The sequence below is a fragment of the Pogoniulus pusillus genome, chromosome 4 (assembly GCF_015220805.1).
Source record: "Pogoniulus pusillus isolate bPogPus1 chromosome 4, bPogPus1.pri, whole genome shotgun sequence".
NCBI classification, from domain to species: domain Eukaryota; kingdom Metazoa; phylum Chordata; class Aves; order Piciformes; family Lybiidae; genus Pogoniulus; species Pogoniulus pusillus.
The window spans coordinates 25,843,228-25,858,871 of record NC_087267.1 but is presented as its reverse complement, the minus strand read 5'-3'; the positions used below and the strand labels follow the sequence as shown (position 1 = coordinate 25,858,871).

The 15,644-nt window shown below is 39.0% G+C and overlaps 1 protein-coding gene across 1 annotated transcript in view; it reads left to right on the top strand.

The window, feature by feature from the left end:
- Window positions 1–15,644, top strand: part of MOV10L1 (Mov10 like RNA helicase 1) — a 31,065-nt gene that overhangs the window by 7,386 nt on the left and 8,035 nt on the right. The window contains exons 7-20 of the mRNA XM_064142424.1: window positions 1,052–1,293; window positions 1,404–1,605; window positions 4,350–4,544; window positions 5,771–5,882; window positions 6,967–7,144; window positions 8,210–8,280; window positions 9,110–9,201; window positions 10,407–10,465; window positions 10,980–11,092; window positions 11,345–11,441; window positions 12,399–12,577; window positions 13,059–13,205; window positions 13,789–13,910; window positions 14,700–14,799. Coding sequence (XP_063998494.1) covers window positions 1,052–1,293; window positions 1,404–1,605; window positions 4,350–4,544; window positions 5,771–5,882; window positions 6,967–7,144; window positions 8,210–8,280; window positions 9,110–9,201; window positions 10,407–10,465; window positions 10,980–11,092; window positions 11,345–11,441; window positions 12,399–12,577; window positions 13,059–13,205; window positions 13,789–13,910; window positions 14,700–14,799 — 1,909 coding nt within the window. The remainder of the gene's footprint in view (window positions 1–1,051; window positions 1,294–1,403; window positions 1,606–4,349; window positions 4,545–5,770; window positions 5,883–6,966; window positions 7,145–8,209; window positions 8,281–9,109; window positions 9,202–10,406; window positions 10,466–10,979; window positions 11,093–11,344; window positions 11,442–12,398; window positions 12,578–13,058; window positions 13,206–13,788; window positions 13,911–14,699; window positions 14,800–15,644) is intronic.

Sequence of the window (15,644 nt, the reverse complement as noted above, 5' to 3'; positions counted from 1 at the left end):
TTTCTGATTTTTTTTCTGAGATAGCTTTCTTTCCATCACTTTAGAAGGTACCCCAGCTAACTCAGACGGGCTCTGGGAATATAAACGAAGCTATGGTCTAGCCTTGGGCACTGTGGTAAAGGGTTGGACTTGATGATCTGTGAGGTCTCTTCCAACCTTGGTGATACTGTGATACTGTAATATACAAGCAGATATTTACAGTATATACAGTTATATACAGAAATATACAAATGAAAAGTAATACAGAAACACAACTCCCCTCCCAGAAACCTGAGTCCCCAGGAGGGGCTCTCAACCACCCCTGCACCTTCCCCCTGCCCCTCTCAACCTTACCCCAAATCCTAGGAAGAAAAAAAGAGGTTCAGCCAAGAGGTTAAGGAGCAAGGTTAGTAGCAGTGAGGTTAGGGAGATGTAGCTCAGTCTGAAGCCAAAAGCAGAGTGAGAAGATGGTGAAAGTTATCTAATGTTTTCCTTCTTGTTCCCATACATCTCAGCGAGACTGTGAGGGAAGGAGGCATCACCAATGTTTTCCTTTCGTAGCCAATTATCTACTTTCTCTCACCAAAACATTCTACCCTGCTTCAAACTAGCACAACTTGGTAGTCTTTAAACCTGTCTCTAATACAGAAGCCTCTCACAGTTGAGTTTTGTAGTTCATAGTCTTCAGGTAATCCTCAAATACTATGAGGTTAAAGACTGTTTTTAGGATAGTATTTTTATGGATAGTGCTTAGAGACTCACCATTCCAGTATCTGTTTTCAATCCTTATAAAATCCTTTCTGAAATGAGAATTTAAGTAAATGTTTTACTTTGAAGCCTGTTTAATGAAAGATGACAATGTATTTGTGGTTTTAAAGGTCCCTTGTGTTAAGAGCTGACCACATTTTTTTTTTTCTATTTGCTTTGGGGTTTTATTGGTTGCTTTGGTTTTGGGGATTTTTTTTTTTCAACATCGATGCGCACAGTTGTATTTGACTTCAGGTGGAATTACACCTCTCAAGAGCATTAACTACATATTTAATTATGGAATAAATCATGTAACTACTTCTAGGAATAAAGGAAGTATTCCACAGTCCTTAATCTGCTGCAGATTAGCTGGATGGGTGAAAGACAAGCAATTCAGTTTTCAGATTCCTCAAAACTGTGAGAACAGTCCAGAGGCCCATCTCTCATCTTTTCCAATAAATGAAGAAACCCTTTCAAAAGCTGCAATTAATTCATATAATGTCAGTGGAGAAGCAACATATGAGTCATCGAATAATGAATCCGTTATGAAGAATGGAGTCATTCCAGGTACAGCAAAGTATTGCCATTTGAAGCTGTTATCTTCTCAGCACCTATAAATTTCAGAAGACTTCTTTATGTTAATGAAGCAATTGTGGTAACAAATTTTTATCTGTTAGCTACAGGAGGAATTAATTCTCAGGATACACATTTATCAAGTGCAAAAGAAAACTTCCCCATGGTGAAATGTGAAAATCTACATGATGAAAACAGTGAGCAAAGAGATGATGTGGAACAGCCAGTAAAACATGTTGATATTTCCAAAGAAGTTGTTGTACCACCAGGTGGAAAGATACCCATAGTGATCATATGCACAGCTGTGTAAGTATCTTCCCATTGGTTCTGAACAAGATAATGACAAGAAGTCAGAAAAGCTGACTTGGTTCACATACTGTGGGCACAGTTCGTTCTGGTGTAGGATGATTTAAGCTAGTACATAATAGTAAATTACATGGAAACATTAGATCTTGAAGTTAGTTTTTAATGCTTGATTCTGACTTTTGCTGAAGCAAAACTATAGTAAATGAAGAAATAACAGAGTGGATAACTTCTCTGAATTCCAGAACTCATTGCTCCAAGAGCCATAAAGCTAATATGAGGGCTGAGCCCAGAGAGTGGTGGTGAATGGTGCCACATCCAGCTGGCAGCCAGTTACTAACGGTGTCCCTCAGGGATCAGTGCTGGGCCCCATCCTTTTTAACATCTTCATAGATGATCTGGATGAGGGCATGGAGTCACTCATCAGCAAGTTTGCAGATAACACCAAGCTGGGAGCAGATGTGGCTGAGTTGGAGGGCAGAAGGGCTCTGCAGCGGGACCTTGACCGCCTGGACAGATGGGCAGAGTCCAAGGGGATGGGATTCAATAGCTCCAAGTGCAGGGTGCCGCACTTTGGCCACAACAACCCCATGCAGAGATACAGGCTGGGGTCAGAGTGGCTGGAGAGCAGCCAAACAGAGAGGGATCTGGGGGTGCTGGTTGATACCCACCTGAACATGAGCCAGCAGTGTGCCCAGGTGGCCAAGAGAGCGAGTGGCATCCTGGCCTGCATCAGGAATGGTGTGGTCAGCAGGAGCAGGGAGGTCATTCTGCCCCTGTACTCTGCACTGGTTAGACCTCACCTTGAGTACTGTGTTCAGTTCTGGGCACTCCAGTTTAGGAAAGACATTGAGATGCTTGAGCATGTCCAGAGAAGGGCAACGAGGCTGGTGAGAGGCCTTGAGCACAAGCCCTACGAGGAGAGGCTGAGGGAGCTGGGATTGTTTAGCCTGGAGAAGAGGAGGCTCAGGGGAGACCTTATTGCTGTCTATAACTACCTGAGGGGTGGTTGTGGCCAGGGGGAGGTTGCTCTCTTCTCTCAGGTGGCCAGCACCAGAATGAGAGGACACAGCCTCAAGCTGCACCAGGGGAGATCTAGGCTGGAGGTGAGGAGAAAGTTCTTCACTGAGAGAGTCATTGGACACTGGAATGGGCTGCCCGGGGAGGTGGTGGAGTCGCTGTCCCTGGAGCTGTTCGAGGCAAGGTTGGACGTGGCACTTGGTACCATGGTCTAGCCTTGAGCTCTGTGGTAAAGGGTTGGACTTGATGATCTATGAGGTCTCTTCCAACCTTGATGATACTGTGAATATCACACAAAAACTTTGAGGAAATCTGTTTCTTCCAGTCTTGGTACTTTGATGTCACATTCATATTGCTTCATGCCTTGACCTGAAGCATGTCATAGGTCCTGACATATTAAATGGAGGTTATGTATGCTGAAATGATGAAAAAGCTTTATTCCTTGAAGGCCTAACTTATGGAGGAAGTGGCTTATGGATGTTAGAAAAAGCTTGAAAACCAAGAATCCTTTGTACAAATTACTTCATGGATTTAGTTAAGAATAAGAAGTCTTTGTGGGAGCTCCTTCAGAATTCAAGTAGGAACCTCATGCTGGAAAGCTCACTTTCATGTACTTTTCTGTTGCTTTGAGCTGTAACTCTACAGCCACTGATCATAATGTAGAAGTTGAACGGAGGAAAATAAGGTCCAGTGATTTAGTTCATCAAAGTAAGACTGCATTAACTTTCACACTACTTTTGTTAGTATTTTTAATAGGTACAGGGTAGAAATTTTCTAACAGAAAAATCTAGTACAGCACAATCCACAGGAAACTCCATGGGAGGTTGCACCATGAAGCTAACAAGTGCTTGCTGGCCACTTAAGAGACCACAGAGACTCCAAATTCAGGCCATAATTCTGGACAGTTCAGTGTCTGTACTGAGTTTGTGTATCAGGGTAAGCTAGGATATATCTTTGACCTGACGTGAAAAAGTGGTACTCCTGACAGAGTGGAATCCTTCTGGGATGTGCTTGTTTCTGGCACATAGTAACAATGTTGGACCGTGTAGTTAGCACTGAGGAGAGAATTGGGCTCTGGGTACTCCTGAGATGAGTTATTTTTTTGTGATTTCAGAGCAGGGAGTCTGTTAGATGTCTAACATCTGAACAACTTGTTCCCTCTGAGTTGTTTTTCCCTCTGTCACTCCCCATCACTGCTTACATATGTAATGCATTTTTCAGAAATAAAGGATCTTTCCTAGTTCCTCTACTTACATGTTTACAGTCACTGTTCAAGTCTGTGTAGCCTTAGGCAAGGTGGAGCAAAGCTGTTGCTGTAGGAAGTGAAGGCCTATGCTTCAGGTTCATTTGATGGAAATGTTTGGATAATCTTTTACAGTAACATTAATTCCAAGGTACTCATTGGGAAATAAGTATTCGTGCTGTACCTGGTACGATGAGGGAGTTGGACCTTGCTGTTTACCCAAGATTTTGATGAAATTGGAGTGGATTTTTTTTCATCTGTTTGGGTTTTTTTGAGTTTTAATTATTTTTTTTGTTGGTTTTAATTATTTATATCTGATTTGAACTCAGGGTGGAGAGCAGGTATCAGGAATTGCCCTACGTTACCATTTCTCATATGTTACTGAAATAATCTACATTTTTATTTAAAAAAAGAAAAAAGTTATAGGTGTAGAAAATCAATTGTGAACTTGATGGTTTTAAGAACAATTTCTGCTTACTTGAAGAAATCCTGGGTACAGTAAAGAACTCCTGTTGCTTGGTTTTTCTGACGTTACTGTTGGACACTGTATTGAAGCCACTGTAACAAATGAAGAGGAATTACTAATAGCACCCGTGAAACCATTTGCTCTGAGAAGGCCTAAAAATAATCCAGAACCTCAGCCAAGCAAGACAACAGTGATCGCCCCTAAATACAAAAGGTACTATGTATTAGAGGAAAAATAACACTTACCTAATATTGGTGCATTTGATACTGTTATATCAGTGTAATGCTGAGAGAGAATGTAAAATTGGGAGACTGTAAATTGTATATTGTAAACAAGATGATCGTGGGCATTACTGATAGAAGAGAATGTTTTAGTAATGAACTGCTCGATTTCATGTATAAAATGATACAAAGTGTCTCAGGTGCTGCCTTGGTGGAAGGAAATTGATGCTTGCAGAAAGGAAAGAGATTTTAAATGGTGGTTATGAAGCAAAGTCTTAAGTGAGGGAACTGCATTGCCAACAGCTTTCTGTGGTTTTTGTTGTTTTATTTAAAAAAGTAAATCTGCTGGCTCTTCAGATATAGAACTTCAATAGTGATTGTAACAATAAAAGCAATAATGGAGACCTGTTTAATCTAGGTCCGAGCAAGCCCATCTGAACCAGAAAGTGCAACTGAATGCAGTGAAGGAAGGCATCCAGTGTGTCCAGAGATCTGCCATTCTTCCTATGGCAGGGAGATTGAAGTAGATGATCTCTAAGGTCCCTTCCAGCCTAACCTGTTCTATGATTCCACTGAGGAAATGTGATAAATAAGACTAACACTTTCATAGTAATCGACAAGAAACAACTGTGTAATTAAGAAAATAAAGGAAAAACAGAAATAGTTTTCTGTGAGTTAGTGTATTAGCTCATAACTGTGTGAACTGTTTACAAAGGAAGTTTCTCAAAAATGTAAAAGGTATCAGCCCTTAAAAATATATATGGAAAAAACCCTAACCTTTCCAATGATGCCTAAAAAAGTGAGAAAAAGAAGAATCTTTGATTAGCTTCTGTAACGTCCCCGTATTAATATATTTCTACTCTGAAAGTGGAAGTGAGAAGTGACACTGAGAAGGTGTCAAACTTTTATCAGATGCCAGTGTTTCCTATTTTTCATTCAGAACTTTTCCTTTTGCAAATAAGCTTCCATTATATCTACAGTATTTGCTTAGTTAGGAAAATAACCCTAAATTCGAAATATAGGCACATATTGTACTGGAATGCTTTATTTTTCTTCCTGATACAGCAAATTTCTCAGTTGTCACTTTAAAGAAATTATTTGGTCTGTCATGTTTCATGTGGTTTGGTTTTACAGCCTGGTGAAGCAGCATGTTAAGTAACTGGGTTGCACATATCATTCAGCATTCTGAAGTTGTATGTCATATACTTTTTCTTTCAGAACTTTCAGAAAGTTGCCAAGCTTCCTCCCACATTATACCATACCAGATGAGTTAAGAAAATGTGTGGAGCAGAGGTTAGACATACTGACCTTTCAGCCTCGCCTAGCAGAGGTATGCGGGTGTAGGTTTGTACATTTTAAGTATGTTTCTTCAAGCTGACCTTAATTTAACAAAAACTCCTAGCCCTTACTGTAACAGAAGATAAGTAATTCCGTTACCAAGTAGATTTAAGACTTGAGTCTGTATCTTGTAACTTCTATGGCTTTCAGTATGTCACAGGATCCAAGCTTACAAGAGTGTGGAAGAGTAAATGAACAACTGAAAACAGAGTAGAAATATACTAATACGGGGGATGTTACAGAAGCTAATCAAAGATTCTTCTTTTTCTCACTGTTTTAGGCATCATTGGAAAGGTTAGGGTTTTTTCCATATATATTTTTAAGGGCTGATACTTTTTACATTTTTGAGAAAGTTCTTTTGTAAACAGTTCACACAAAGCCTGAGTTCACAGCATTAAGGTAGCAGATTAAGTGATCCTCCTTCAAAAAAGAAATATAACTCTGCAGGTGCTGAAATACTATACTGATAGCCTGTCATTAATGGTGGCATTTTTTAACAATACCATGTTCTGCCTAGTACAGAAAGCCCGACTTACTGGCCTTGTGTTTGAGTGAGAAGGTGTCAAATAGAAAGCATTTGGTTCCAGTAGTCGTCGTTTAGATAGAGCTTTTGTACTGTTGGAGAATGCCTCCTCAGAAAGATGCATTGATCTTTGAGGGAGCAGGTTCCGGTTCTTTCAGGTTGCTGTAAGTTGCATAATCATCAGCTAGGGCAAAGACAGACAACTCTCTCTGCCCTGTGTATATAGATTTCTGGGATTGCTGAGCATAGAATTCACTTTGTAGAGAGCTCCTGGATTCAGGTGTTGAAACCTGCCATTGGAATAGAACAGACTTTCCTAACTCTTCAGCTGACTGGCTATTGTGTCTGAGATCCAGGGATGATGCCGATTCGACTTTGACTGCTAGGGGAGTATAAAATATTAGCTAGTGTATAAATCTGTGTATTTAGGTGCATTAATTGTCAACCCTGTTGTACAGTCTGTCTTTAAAAGGTGTTTTGCATAGTGTTAAAAAGAACTGATTCCATATCTTGGTGTGGAAGCTACAACAATGTGTACTGTTCTGTTTTTCAGCATCTTAGTCTAGACAATTATAAACCCAACTTTTCTACTCTCTTGTGGCTTGAAGAGATCCGTGCAGAAATGGAAATAAAAGACTTCAACATGAGTGGGGTTACTCTGAAAAGGAACGGAAACTTCCTGGTGTTGGAAGTGCCAGGAGTGGAAGAGGGCAGACCTCACTTGGTAACAGGTAGTAGAGATAAATGTGAGATGAAACTAAATGTCACTGAGGCACTTGGAGTTAGATTTCTAGCTCAGACGTTAAAAAAAAAAAATTGGAACAGAGAAACTTAGAAGTGGAAGAGTATTGGAGTCTCTGAATGGAGAGAGAAACATTCCAGGGATAGGCCATAAAATGGCAGCAATGGGTAGGTTAATATAATTTCATTGGAGCATCAAAAGCTTTATGGGGAAGCACAGCTTGTACGTGCTTTTGCTGCTTCTGCTACGCCTACTGCTGTCTTTCCCCACTGCTGTTTTGGCTGCTGCTTTGCTGCTTCGCCACCACTTGACCCCATCCCCATCTTCTTTAAGGTTATTATATTCTGTAGTAGTTTATTGTCCTTATACTGTTATATTTAAATTGTAAAAAAAAAAGAATATTTTTTTCTGACTTTCCAAATTCTGAGTTGTAGTGAGTTTACTGTACTGGGAGGGGGGGGCCTCTAACCCATCTCAGGCATGTAGTAATTACTGTGAGATAAAACTAAATGGCACATTGATCAATATTTTCAGTGCAATAAAACTTCCTTATTCACTTTTTTAAGTAAGTCTTTCACAGAGTTATTAATCTAAGCTGGTAGACAAGGGAACTGCACTTAGTATCTCAGTGTGAGTCTTACTGGCAGCTGTCTCAGGCAGCATTGCATGTGTCTGTCTCTATGCATGTTCTAATACTTTGGTATTTTTTATGTACAAAAATCAAGACTATTAGCGAAAATGTGCAATGTAGCAATAACTTAAAAGACAATATGTTTATCAGACAACCTGGGAAAGTAGTTAAAACCAAATTGAAAATCTCAGGTAATGTGCAAGATACCGTTTTCTTGCAGTGCCAATATTAGGTGCCTTTTAAAATGCGGTATACATCTGTATATGGCATTTCAGAGCAGGCACTTGAGGCTGAAGTAACTGGTGATGTTAGTGAGCATCTCTCATCCTGCAAATTCCTAATTTAATCATGCAAAAGTGCCGCAATGAGAATTGTACTGCTCCTTTTAACAGTATGCTGTCTTTTAACTTTGTTTGCAATTAGGTGACAAGGTGATACTGAAAAGTCAGGTTTACTCTGAGCATGCAATAGAGTATGTTGGCTATATTACTGAGGTAAGCAAGGTGTATCTCCTATTGAAAATACTGTTCAGAGATTACAAAGGGCTGGCAGTTTATGGATCTGAGTAGTTTAATCTGACTCTTGAAACTGGATTTGTTTCATCTATACTGAGTGATACTTTTATAGTAGTTTTGACTTTTTAAGACTTAGGCTTTCCTGTTCTTTCTAGATCATAATCCTTACATGATCTGAAAGCACTCAATCTAGATGTGTAATTGTCATCAACTAAGTTGAGCCTGCTGCTGTTATTCATATGTGCTGCAGTCATATCAGCTTCAAAAAAATGAAAGTACTAACTGGAGCAAAGTATTATGGGGCTTGAAGTTCAGATTGCAACATGGGAGGCTTTTTGTTCTGGTTGCTTGGTTTGGGTTCTTGTATATTAGCTTCTTTCTGCAGGCATGGTGGCAGAGCAGGTGGAAGTTGGGCAGCCACTTTTGGATTTCTGTTTTATGCTGGGTTTTTTTCCTGTATTTCACTATGTTATTTCAGCATATAGGCTAAGATAAGGTAATCATGCATTGTATTAAAAGATTAATTGATTAATTCAATTATTAGCCAAGGTAATGAAGTGTTGTGATTTATGACATCTCTTGTTACATTAAACTTTTATCTCAACTCTGAGTTTTCTGTGTTACTTTTCCCCTCACTTTTGTGTTGGGCAAGCAGGGAGTTTAGCCCTTGCACTAAACCAATACAGTAATATGTTGCTAGCAGGCAAATCTAGATATTCTTTTTGGAGATGTTGGGGGAGCTTGATGCTTTCAGAGATTCTTCTTTGTGTTTAAAGCAGATTTTTTTTTTTTTAAATGTTTACAACAGATATGTAATGAAGATGTTACTCTTGCACTTAATGCAGACTTTGAACAGACTTACAACTTGGAACCTATGGATGTAGAATTTGTTCATAGCAGGTATTTTTTTTGTTTCCAAAAAGCATTTAATGATTCCTCTAGTAAAGTGTGGTGGTTTGGTGTTTTTTTTTTTATGTATGTGACTGTCAGCTGGTTGGTTGGATGGATACAAACGGTGAAGATCTTTCACCTGTTTCTCTCAACACATTTTTGCCGCTGCATTTATTGGTGAGAGACTGCAACCATAATCACTATGTACAAAGAATTCCTCTCATAATCCTTTCTAGATGATTATGTGAATGCCAGGCAGTGAAATTGCAGGGGGAGGGTGGAGGGATGATGAGGTGAGATGTTCTCTTCTTGGATCATTTTTGTGGTGTTTTTTTCTTGTGGGAGTTACGGAGCACAAGAAGATGACTATGATGCAACAGTGTGCCCTTGTGACTAAGAAAGTCAGTGGCATCCTGGGGTGCATCAAGAAGAGTGGCAAGCAGGTCAAGGGAAGTTTTCCTCCCCCACTACTCTATCCTGATAAGGCCTAATCTTGAGTACTGTGTCCAGTTCTGGGCTCCCTGGTTCAGGAAGCACAGGGCACTGCCTGAGAGGGTAAATCAAAGGGTTGCAAAGATTATTAGGGGACTAGAACATCTGTCTTGAAAGAAAAAGCTGAGAAAATTGGGACTTCTTATCCTAAAGAAGAAAGACTAGGGTAGATCTTATAAATGATTATAAACACTTAAAGGGTGGATGTCAGGAGGATAGGGCCAGGGTGTTTTTAGAGATGCCCTGCAACAGGATGATAGGATAATGGGTACAATCTTGAATATAAGAAGTTCCATCTAAACATGAGGAGGAACTTTACTTTGAGGGTGGTGTAGTCACAGTCTCTGGAGTCATTCAGAACCTTCTTTGATGCCATCCTGTGCAACCTGCACTAGGTGACAGTTCTGCTTTAACAGTGGATCCCCTCCATCCTCAATCATTCTGTGCAAGATTAAGTCCAGAACACTGGTCCTTCTTTGTCGCACTGAAGAGCAAGAGAATATATCTATCAGTGGTTTTCACAGCAAAGCTGTTTGACACCTGTGTCGTGTATTTCTGAATAGATGCTTCTTTAAAGAGTTGAGTGTTTTCATGCAAAACTCCTATATTTATATACACTGGCACACAGTAAAAAATACCAGATAGGTTGTAGGTGTGTGCTGCTGTAGTTTATGAAAATGTAAGCTTGTACTTTAATCTACAAATTTATATTCTGACAACAGGCTTCCTAGCAGGAGATGCCACTTGGCAGTTGAGCAAGCCGTCCACCTGGGTGAAAAAGGTATGCTTCAGTTGACTTAAGCTGCCTAGAGGAATTTGTAAGGAATCTTGTTTTGTATCGCTTTTGCATCAGAGTATAAGGAGAAGGCGACGTTGTAGCTTGTTCTTAGAGGAGTTTTTTGTGGGTTTGGGTTTGTGGAGTTTTTTTAGTAAGTGTAAAGTTGGTGTCATCAGAATGATTTCCTTTGGCGATCATGGGGGACAAGAGTGGAAACAAACATTTGAAAAATGCTTGAGCTAATAGTTCTGTAAAAACAGTACTGTTAAAATAACAAAGTGGCATGTGATGTTTTGTTACGTCAGTTTATTAAAAAGCACTGACTTCCTCTTTTTATGGTTGAGTGGAACAATCTGTGTGAACTTCATGGGCATTCACCAGTTTCACATTCTAATGAAACACTTTTGGTGACTTGAACAGCCTGCCCTGTCAGTACTAATGTGGTCAGTGAAATATGAAAACTGTTTGTGTGGCTTTCACATTTATCTGCTTTCTCATTTCTCCTCTAAATATGAAGTGTTGTTTCCAGAAAAGCTTGTGTTAAAATCACCACAAGCTGTCAAGACCCAGAATACTACTGAGTATTGTGGCATTGATGACTTTCAGCAGTGTTCCCAGCAAGAAAGTAAGGTATCTATTTTGTAAATGTTCCTTAAAAAGCTGAATACTGTGCAGATGAGTACACATGGCCTCTGCAGCAGTCGTTAGAAAGGAATTACATAATGGAATATCAAAGAACCAAAGTTGTATGCTGCTACTTTCTTACATGCTTTCGTTTGTTGCCTGGGGACAGCAATGTTGATGCTAATGATGATACAATATGCTGCAGTTCACTAACACTTTATGTTTATAAATGCATTTATCTTCACTTGCCATTTTCAGGTCAAAAAAATGCAGAACAAACAGGCAAAATGCATGGCATCAAGGGAGATGGACATAACAGACGTGACAAGAATAGCTGCACAAGAAAACCAGTTTGGTATGCTTCAGTACTTAAAGTATTAACAGTTCAAGACTGCAGTCACTTCAATAAGCCAGGGCTGAGTAAAATACCTTTTAGATGTCCTCATGCTGTCTTCTAAAGCCAGTACTTTTCTAGAATTTGTCAAGTACTCCTTGGAGATTTTTTTTTGGTAGATTATTTAAACATCTCTAGGTTACATAGTAATAGAATAGTTTGGGTTGTAAGGGATCTTTGAAGATCAGCTAGATCCAGTGCCCCTGCCGTGTGCAGGGACACCTTCTGATAGAACAGGTTGCTCAAAGCTCCATCTGACTTGGCTTCAAAACATATGGGGAGAGGCCAGCAAAGATCTAGTGATACATTCTGTACTCCTAATTTATCATTTCCTTGCCCTTTACTTGTAAATCTTTGCTCATGTTCAAAATTATCAGTTCATAACTGGAATGCTGGCCAAATAAGGTAATTTTTATCACTTCTTAATTTCTTTCAACATCCTCCTGCTGTAGAGTGGGTTACCTAGAATGTACTTCTGTTCAAGGGTTGCGGAATACTGAAAGAAGACAAATTCAGACAGGATTAAGAAAAAAATGTCAGTAGTTCTAAGTTACTGCTGGTCATCTCATACTGGTGTGATCCCTGAGGTGTACCAATTACTGAAAGTTATCAAAACTTTGCTGTTCTGTGGCAAAAAAAGTGAGTTTGATGCTAAATTTTTTGAATACAGTTTTTACAGGTGATTGCTTATGTAATCAGGCCTTTTCTGGCTTTCAGTTTTATTACAGATTTAATGCACTTCTGAGAAGTTAATACAGTATTTTCCACATGCTAGTCTATGAAATTGGAGTTTTTGAGAATTTGTTAGTTGTTACCACAATTTTTTTTTTTTTAATTTGATGTGAATTGGAATTGCTTTAATCTGTGTATGGTAAATATTTATGTGGAGTTCTTAGTGGATGCTTGTCTTGATTATAGTTGGTGAAACTGTGACACTTAAACAGAGGAGTGGTGAATTTTTCAATCCTTTGTTGAATGAGCAACAGAAACTGGCAGTGAAAAGGATCTTGAGTGGTGAATGTCGTCCAATACCTTACATTCTCTTTGGACCACCAGGAACTGGGAAAACAGTAACAGTAATTGAAGCTATTTTACAGGTAACAGTGGATGACAAATCTGTCATCTAATTTTTTCAGTGGTGGAACATTTAGAGTAATTCTGCAAGTATTGTCGCATCTTATTCCCAAGGAGTTTTCAAAGTACTCTAACATAAGTTTTTATAGCTCCATGAAAGGAAAAAAATTTGTGGATTCGACAGAACTGCTGAATGGTTTATGTGCAAGTCTTTTTGTCTTTAAGGCTTTAGTATCTAACATGATTATAGTAGTGCATGATACATTAATGAAGCACAGGTACGCACCAACGTGGTAGCCATGAATAAATGCTTCTGTCTGTAGTCTCAGCTTCAGACTACTTAGCCATGACTTCCAAGACTGGTGTTCTCGGACTGCGAAAGGATGAATGACCCTTATGTTTATGCAAAACTCTTTGGGTTCTGTGTTCAGTGAAATAAAATGGGCATGTTTGAGCTATTGCTGCTGCTCCAAACAACCTTTTATATATCCATCTTCAATGTAGATACATCATAATCTACCAGATAGTCGAATTTTGGTTTGTGCACCATCAAATGCTGCAACAGATCTGATATGCTTGCGTCTGCATGAAAGCAATATGTTACAGCCAGGAGCTATGGTCCGAGTTAATGCTAGCTTCAGGTCAACAGAGGTAAACATTACTGATATCTACCACTTAATATTTCCATTTTGCTCTTAAAGTACTAATTTAGTAATTAGACTGGTTAGCCACCTTTAGGATTCAAAATACAAACATACTACTTCAGTTTTTCCAAAATATGAACTGGAAAAAGTTGATTATAGTCTCCAATTTGATTGTATGAGCTTAGAATCTTAACCTCTTCCCTGCAGTGCTTAACTGTGGTAAGGTGCTTTAACTTACAAAGCAATTCCAGAATCTGTTACTGAAGTCAAGCCTTTGTCTCCAACACATCAAAAATTAAGCAAGTAGGCTTGTCGTCCTTGTGTAGTACAGGCATTTTGTGGTTCTTTCATGTATATGTATAGATTTATATCTGTATATGAAGCACGCAGATCTTCAGATTTCATCCTTACAATAAAGAAAACACAGATGTCTTGCATATGTACTACTTTGTCAGGCAAACTGAGAGTTCATTTTGGCATTTTAAGTGTGTTGCTCAGCTCCTAAAACAGTTTTCAGTGGGCTTTTTTAAAACTAACAAGTGTTTGAGTAGAAAGGGGGGTTGTTTTACAAAACTTTTTTTTTTCTGCAGCAAATCGATGACAAAGTGAAACCTTACTGCAAAGATGGTGAAGATATTCAGAAAGCATTGTTGTTCAGGATAATAATTGTCACATGCAGCAGTGCAGGAATGTTTTATCAAACAGGAGTAAGGTAGAATACTATAGCTATGCCTATCACAGAGATAGTTGGATGCTACAAAGTCTGGAGTTTTTGGATAATATTTGTGCTGTAACTTGAGCTGGTTTAATACAGTTTGTTGCATGTGCTGCCTCTGTTTTGAAGTTGTCTTTCTAGTAAACCACTAGGTTTTGGTAATGCTTAGACACTCTCCATGGTAAATTTAAGAGTTATTTTGAATAATGATAAAAAATGTTGATACTAACTTACCCTACATTACCAGTGGGAGCCTTGGAAATATATTGTTAAGTGTCACTTCAGCTCAAAACGGTTGTTACACTAAAAATTACATTGTGTTTGGCTTTTTTCAAGTCATCTTTACTAACTGTAAGCAATCACCATGTCAAGTGCAGTTACCTGAAGATTCCTCTAATTTTAACTTTTTTAAAAGGAGACTGAAGCCTAACAGTCGTTTGTGAGAAGCAAAGCTTGGAGATTGCCTTTGCTACTCCAAGTGTATTCTAATTCAACAGCTCAAGAAAATTGAGTGTGAGGAAGGCTTTTCTTAGTGTCTTAACATTGATATGAATCTTGCTCTAAGGCACCAACTAATAGTGTATGTCAGAGTATGTAAGCAAAATCAAAGTTACTGTGTGTGCTTTTTATGTTATCTTGAAAACACCCATCTTTCTTGGGTGGTGGGGTGGAGGCATGCATGGTATACTTGATAAGGGAGTTAACAGAATTGCTCTGAAATACAGGGTGGCAAAATGAAATAATCTGCAAACAGCCCTGTTTTGGGTTCATGTTACTTAATTCTAGGCTTGGACACTTCACTCATGTGATTCTGGATGAGGCAGGGCAAGCAAGTGAACCAGAGAGCTTGATTCCTCTTGGATTGATTTCAGAAGCTAATGGACAGGTAGTTATTGTCTACTGGTAACTGATATGAAAAAAAGTTGTTTCATGTTTTTTTGGTTTTGTGTGCTATTGTGCTAGTTTGAAGCAAGCTAGAATGTTTTGGTAAAAGAACTAGATAACAGGCAGTGAAATGAAAGCAATTGTGTCTCTTTGCTCACAGTCACGCTGAGAACTCTGGGAAGAAGTAAAACATTCTCCGTTTTGTCTTTCATTTCTGCCTTTGCCTTCAGACCTAGTCACATCTCATTAACTTTGCTCCCACTAACCTTGCTCCCTAACCTCTTGGCTGCACCTCTATTCTTCCTGAGAACTGGGGTAAGGTTGAGAGGGCAAGGGGAGGTGTTGAGGTGGTTTGAGAGCCCTGGGGACTCAGGTTTCTGGGAGGGGAATTGTGCTTTTATATTGTTTATTCTTTGTATATTTCTGTGTATAATTGTATATACTGTAAATAGCTGCTTGTATATTTGCTGCTGAAAAATAAATAGCTTCATTTATATTCTCAGAGGCCGTCTGAGTTAGCTGGGGCAAATCCAAAAGTGTGGGGGGGCGGGTTAATGCCCAAACCATCACAGCTGTGTAAAATGCATGCAGTCATTTCCTACAACTGCATATGGAATTTTGAATGCTTAGTAATAAGTAGTACTCCTGCACAACATCCATGTCCCATACTTAAATTGTTTTGCATGTTAAATGACTGCATTGCTAAGACATGATTTGGTGTGTGGGAGATGTCAAAATAAAAGTAGCCTTCAGAATTTAAGACAACAATGTACTTCTGTCCTGGGTCTAGCCCTCATTGCAAACAGATTCCTCTTTCCTTGAAACATGTCATACTTGATATAAATT